The sequence below is a fragment of the Panonychus citri genome, unplaced genomic scaffold (assembly GCF_014898815.1).
Source record: "Panonychus citri isolate SS breed McGregor unplaced genomic scaffold, ASM1489881v1 Contig00049, whole genome shotgun sequence".
Taxonomy (NCBI): Eukaryota; Metazoa; Arthropoda; class Arachnida; order Trombidiformes; family Tetranychidae; genus Panonychus; species Panonychus citri.
In genome coordinates this window covers 1,659,827-1,666,785 of record NW_026515454.1, presented here as the reverse complement: position 1 = coordinate 1,666,785, position 6,959 = coordinate 1,659,827, and the positions used below count along the sequence as shown (strand labels likewise).

The window sequence follows — 6,959 nt, the reverse complement described above, 5'->3', positions numbered from 1 at the left end:
TTATCCAGCCAATTTGAACAATCAGTTAATTGGGTTCCAGTTGACTTAATGTGACTTGGAACGTGATTAAGTGTGATGAAGGTGCTGCTTGCCGGTTGCTACGGTTTTCTGGTTTCCGGTTCAAGGAAATACCCCTCAATATGAATACCTGAATGATGAATCTTCTGTCAACGTTATAACCTTGAAAATGATCTGAAAAAAAACAACTAGTATTGATTGTTTACAATTAATTCTTAAATGGTAGAAATATATAAGTTTAATATTATTAAATGTTATTATATTTTTATTAGTTGCAAGAGTGAAGATGAGGCGAAAAAAAGTTCTAACGATAAAGTTTATTCAACTGAACACCGAAGAAGAAGAAGAAAAAAAAATATCATGAATAGGATTTTTTTTTTCGCTCTCATCTTAATTGTTTAGTCTACGATTGTGACAATCAAATGGACTGATTATTATTCAATGATGATGATGAATCTAAATTGGATGAAATTAAATCGTTAATATGCTGATATATTGGTGGTGTTTCGGGTTGAAAGGTCAAATCAGTTTCTAATTTTTTTCTCTCTCTCTTCATGATTCCAAGTCTCATTCAGAACTTTGATTCATATTGTTATCAACATGGTGGATGAGTAATCATCATGCATCGATGTTTTTTTGGGCAATTTTCAAGGTTGGCTCAAGGTTCATCTTAGCACCTTAGCTCTTACTCACGATAACCTTTATTTTTACCGTTTCAATTGGTACCTTAAAGTTAATTTAATATTATTTAAGTTGATTGTTGTTGTTGGTTATTCTCATTTGGGTTCAATTATCACTCAATTCAATTTGAGATTTTGATGGTTACATGATCTGATGATGATTATTTGGCAAGACAAATTGAAAATCAGAATAAGAAAAAAGTTTCAGATAAACTGAATTAACTTTAATCTCATGATTAAACTTGATTACACATTTGATTGTAATAATATTACAAATCAATCGGTTGATTCAAAAGTTAAATTCAAATTTGATACGATCAATAATCAATCACTATCAATGGTATATTAATATATTCGTCTAACAATTAACTTGGAAATTGTAAAGACTTTTAGTTGACTCCTTGAATTATCATCAGCTGATTAACTTTAATTGTATCTAAATTGTCGTGATATCTTTTCATATATTTGGTGTAACAATATTAATTGTGAAAGAAAAATTGTTACATTTAATTGTTGATGTTGTTGTTGTTATTTTCTTGATTATCATGTTGATTGTTTTCAATTTAAAGTTAACACATCATCAAACTGTTAACGGTAACAACAATTTATTAATTGTAACTCTATTTGTTGGTTTAGTTATCATAAATGGTTGAGTTGATAAAAGTGTTTTTTTGCTTCTTCTCGCAAACTTGATTGTTAATAATACACTAATTGTTAACTCTACAATCAACTTATATAAAACTAATTTAACAAACCGTTATTAGCACCTTATTAACCAACCACCACTCAATTAATTGTCACAACAACAGTAGACAAACAAACAATTAAACAAGATGGAAATGAAAACAACAATTAGTTGATAGACAATCAGAATAATGATTATAATGATTATCTGATTGGTGATGATTATCAAAACCAAAGTTGATAATAGATAATACTACAATAATCATTATCAGTTATTAGTTAATTGTTAAACCATCAACGACTCCAAAAAAAACTAATTGTGATTAGAAAATGATAATAATAAATTGATTTCTTTTGATTCTGGTTTATAAATAATGTTTAAAATAATCAGCATAGTTTGATAATTGTTGTTGATACAATGGTGATTTTTGATTGTTGATCATCATGATGATCATGATGATTTATCAAAAAGGATGGGAGACTCTGTATATATATGGAAGTGGGTGATTTCTAGAGGGTGTTTTTAATAACGATGAGACTCATAGGGTTGCTTGTATTCATCATAGTAAGAGGGTTTGGTCAAGGTGTATGATGAATAAGGTTTGTAGCCATAACTTGGTGTGTATGAAGGTGAAAGGTAAGCCGGAGCTGCGTAAACGGCTGCTGGAGTTGGTGGCGGTGGTGGTGGTGGAGGTGTTGATGGTACTGGATGATGATATTCTGGAGTTGAAACTGTTACTGGTTCCTTTGCATACATTTTAACATCCGCTGGATCCGCTGGCGCAGTTCCGGGCTCATTTGTGGTCACTGTTGCTCGGAAACCATAATCATCGGCAATATAATCAACTTTCCGGTAAACACCATAAGCATCAGTATAACCATAGGAACCTTTTTTATTACCATATTCATCACCTAATTGATTGATTATCGGGAGAAAATGATTGTTATTAATTTTTGATTTTGTATCGATAATTAAATATTAACTCTTACCCTCTTCCATCCGATGATTATTATTACCATAACCATCATCAATATCGTAGCCAAAACTGTAAGGGTAACCTTTGTTTTCCTGTTTAATTTTGTTAACCAAAAAAGCAGAAGCAAAATTAACTGATTATTAGATTTGATTCGGTTAATTAACTTTCAAGTTCATTCTCGTTATCTAATGTTGATCAATTACTGATGAAATGATGATGATGATGATGATTCTTGATGGTTTTTTATATGTGAAAGAAAAAACTTATTCTTGTTTTTTACTTGATCAAAATCAATTCAATCTTATGGCTCATTGAACAATTTGTTAAATTGTTTGTTTACTTTTGTTGTTTCATGTTGATTGAAAACAAATACTTTGCTGATCATCATGAAATCTGATTGAATCTGAACGAGAAGATCTGAATTTGTAGAGATTAACTTACATAAGATGCTGGCTCTGAATATGATTGCTTATGGTGAGAGTATGATGGTGCTGGGATTGATGGATAAGATCCCACTGGTGAGTATTTAGATGAAGGTGCATACCCATAATAGGCTGGAGAAGATGTTACCATGGTTATCAGGGTGATTCCGAGAAGACACTGAATTTTGTTAGGAAAAGAAGGAAAAAATGAGAGTAAATGATTAGGAGAAATTGTTTGATTCCATTTTCACTGATATTCAACTTTTCATTTGATTCATTAATCTACCTTGAACATGATGATGATGATATTTCACTGAACTCAACTGTAGATGTATAAATATGATGAATTTATGGTGATGAATAAACTTCACTTGGATCGATGAATGTTGCCCACTGGTCACTTCGAGAGTTTATTATCGTGATTATAACGGGAAAAGGTTGAAAGTTTGTTTGAAAGATTTTCAATTTGGTTTCAATCTTTTCGGAAGAAAACTTTTTCTTATTCTTATGTAACTTGTATTTACTACAATGGAAACGTTGTTAACTGGTCAGTTAGTTAGTAATGTCCAGTAATGATGAGAAACTGGTCAGCCTTTTATATTATATACGTGCTGGTGGACATTAGCACGGTGAAAATTGTTAACTCTCTCTCTCTCTCGATCTCCTTTCCTGTTTATCTTCAGGACTCCTCCAGAGTTGATCCATGTTGAGGATGATGATGAAAAAAATGATTACAATTATGAATGGGAGGAGGAGTGGACACTGGTCAAGTAAAAGTGTGAAAAGTGAAAGTTGTTTATCATGGTTAACACCATGATTGTGATAGGGTTTAAATTGTTGATTGAGGTCAAGTGTGAGTATATTAAAATGATTGAAATGTAATCCACAATAAGTGGGTAAAACTTTTTTTCTATTACTTTTTATTACAATTAATTTGATAATCTAATTAAATCAATATTCATTTGATTGTCAATACTTTTGCTACCAATTAGAAACTATTTTCATCAAGAAAGACAAAATTTCTGTTAATTGTTAACAATAACTCAGCGGGCAGTTAATTAAATTTGCTCTTGTTGTTGTTGTTGTCATTTTAATCAAATCAATTCGTGGTCAAGTACAATTTAAGTTAAGGGTCAATCAGAACGTTTTTTTTTTGTTGATTAATTTGACAACAAATCAATTGATCAATTTGCTAATCATTTAACAATTTCCAATGACAATTGATTATTAATCTTGATTCGTTCTTCGAGAGTTTTGTTAATTGTTACAATTAACTCAATCTTAAGTATTTAATTGTGATCACAAAGACGATTAGAAATTGTTACAAGTGATTTAAGGTTAAATTTTTAATTGTCTTCGTAAATTTAATCAAATTAAATTGACAATTTATATTAATCATTTCATTTATATGTTTCCGGATGGAAAATTGTTAAAAACTAATTAACTTAACAATCAGTAATAATTTTTCACTTTTAAATCACAATTAATTGAATATTGGATTACTAAATTTGTTTATTGGTTCATTTGACAACAATTTAATTAAATTGTCCAATTTAGTTATTATACTTATATTAATCACAATTAAATTGAAAACTAATTGATTTGATTTCAAATAATTGAAAGTTGGAAAAATTATTTTCAATTTGAATCAATTGTTAGTCTGGAGATTTGTATTTTCCTAATCATTAACTAATAACATGACAATTTGTTTTCTACAATTAACTAATTGTTAACTAATCGATATAAATATATTATTAACATCAAACTGATTTACAATCATTTAAATTTGATTATTAGTTCCAATTGAATGAATAACGAATTGGAATCAAACTGTTACGAGGAAACTTTTTTTCGACAAAAAAAGTTTTCTATTAACTGTTAAGACTTCCTGATGATGATGATGATGATGATGATGAAGATGAAGATGATGACACAGGATGTGCTAATTATCGCATAGTTAATGAGTTTAATTAGACGAAGACAATTAAGATTAGTTGTTTTGTTTAGAATCACAATCAACTTTTTCCAAGGAGAAAAAAAGTTCTAACGAAAATCAATTGGAACTAATTTTTTTTTCTCCTTCGCAATTGTTACAAATTCTGATAATCAGTAAGAATCAAGAAATCATATTGTTAATTAATTAGTTAATCAGTTGATTTGAAATTGATTGACCTGAAAAATGAAATAATCAACCATCAAATTAAAGTTTTCTGATATTTATTAACAATTTAATCAACAACAACAGCAACAATTGATTGTTATATAAATTAGATTTGACTTTTGGTAATCTAATTTATCAACCAATTAACTAAATGTTAATCAACAACCAGTAATACAAATAATGATAACATTGATAATAATAAATGAAAACCAATTAATAATCAAACAGTTTTCATATTAATCAATTGATTTACAATTTAATTTACTCGATGAAAATTTGTAATTCAAAATGAACCATTGATATTGAAAATAGAAGCAATTTAAATTGTTACCAATTAACAATCAATCAAACTTTTCTGGAAGCAACAATTTTTCATCGCAAGAAATTTAATCATAACAATTTCCTGATTACCTGGAAATCAAACTGAATCATAATAATATCAGAATCAATATTATATATCGATAACCAATATAATTGGAAAAGAAAAAATTTCTCATCAATATTTTTCCATGTTAATCATGGAAATGATGATCAACATGATGATCATGATTATCGGTTGAACTTTTTTTCTTCACCTTCTCTTCAATTGAATCTCTCACCATGAGCCTAATCGATTGCAACAATTTACCTTCTCGGTGGTAAAAGTTAATCACAACAATTTAATCGTCTAAACTTAAGAAGCTTAACAATTTAGTTATCATCATTATCACGATGATGATGATGATGATGATGATTAAGATAATGATGATGAGTATCAATAACCATGTCGAAAGCGTGTCGAAGTGTCAACGATTTAATCATTAAATGTACCAAGAAAAAAATGGATCCAAACTTTAATTAAGTTGATGAAATTTTCGTTTAAAAACTAATTGATTGTCATCGGAATCGATTTAATGTTAATCGTTAGTTAATTTAAATTGATTGTTGATCATTTAGTTTAAATACTATTCAATATTTGCGTAAATTGTGGCACAATTAACGATCACAATTTACTTACATTCCAATTAATCGAGTTTTCTATTAGAAAGAAAAAGTTTCTTTAACTATTAAAGTTTCTAACGATCATTAATTATCTTAACAATTAACTGTATGTACTTTCTTAATTAAGGTGTGTGTATGTGTGAATTTAATTGTGTTTGTTTCTTAATCATGTTCGCAGTGTAACAATTAAGAGGCTCAAAGATTAAGCCTTAATTTTATCTACTAAATTGTTCAATTGTTTTCTTATGAGCGATTATATTGTTTGTTGAGTTAATTGTTATCAAGAATTAACAAAGTTTATCATTACGAATTAATAATTTGATTACTGTTTCGTTATGATTTGTCTTAATTGTTGTTTAACAATCGTCACAATTATATAAAACTAATTAACATGAAGCTCATCATTGGAATCACAAAGTTAACCATTAAAGGTAAACATCCGGTTAATAATTAAATTAACAATTAAAGGAAGCGAATGAAAAAACTTTCAATTTAAATTGTTACACCAAAATGGTTAAGGGATTAGCAAGGAAAAAAATTGATTGCTGGTTAATTGTTGTTCATTTTTATATACCCAAGGTGATATCAGATTAAAACAATACAAGTTAATTAACCTTTTGATTGTTGATGATTAACTCACTGTGATAATCAAGAAACGTTTATCTGGTTAACTTTATTGTCTTATTTTCATTTTTGATTAAACAATTAGTTTTAATTGTTGGTGTTGTTGAATATGTTGATTGTTCCTGATTATCATCAATATTAATCCAGTTAAATTAAGATGATGATTAATTGTATTGATCTTTCATTGAGATTGCAAATCAGGAAGGGGAAAAATTTTGCTAGACTATCATTACAATTAACTAATCACTTTCTCATCGGTCACGTGACAATTAAAGTTTAATATCTCATGTAGAGACAATCAACTGGATCGATTGTTAATTTAATTGTTTTAACAGTTAATTTTAATTTTAATTTATTGTTTTTGTTTTGTTTTGCCATCATTCAATTGTCACAATACATTAAATTGTTGTGA

The 6,959-nt window shown here is 28.3% G+C and overlaps 1 protein-coding gene across 1 annotated transcript; it reads right to left on the bottom strand.

Annotated features, from left to right (window-relative positions):
* Positions 1–1,452: 1,452 nt before the first annotated feature.
* On the bottom strand, positions 1,453–3,360 carry LOC128398234 (cuticle protein 16.8-like). Its single transcript, XM_053359063.1, has 4 exons — positions 3,068–3,360; positions 2,801–2,959; positions 2,373–2,451; positions 1,453–2,294 (listed from the first exon to the last, which is right to left on the bottom strand). The coding sequence occupies exons 1-4, from the start codon at positions 3,074–3,076 to the stop codon at positions 1,906–1,908; spliced, it is 636 nt and encodes a 211-aa protein (XP_053215038.1). The 5' UTR covers positions 3,077–3,360; the 3' UTR covers positions 1,453–1,905.
* Between the last annotated feature and the right edge of the window lie 3,599 nt (positions 3,361–6,959).

Coding starts and splice junctions, on each gene's coding strand:
- LOC128398234 (XM_053359063.1), bottom strand. Junction 2,452..2,800: donor ATTCAGAGCCAGCATCTTAT/GTAAGTTAATCT, acceptor AAAATTAAACAG/GAAAACAAAGGTTACCCTTA. Junction 2,295..2,372: donor TAATCATCGGATGGAAGAGG/GTAAGAGTTAAT, acceptor TCAATCAATTAG/GTGATGAATATGGTAATAAA.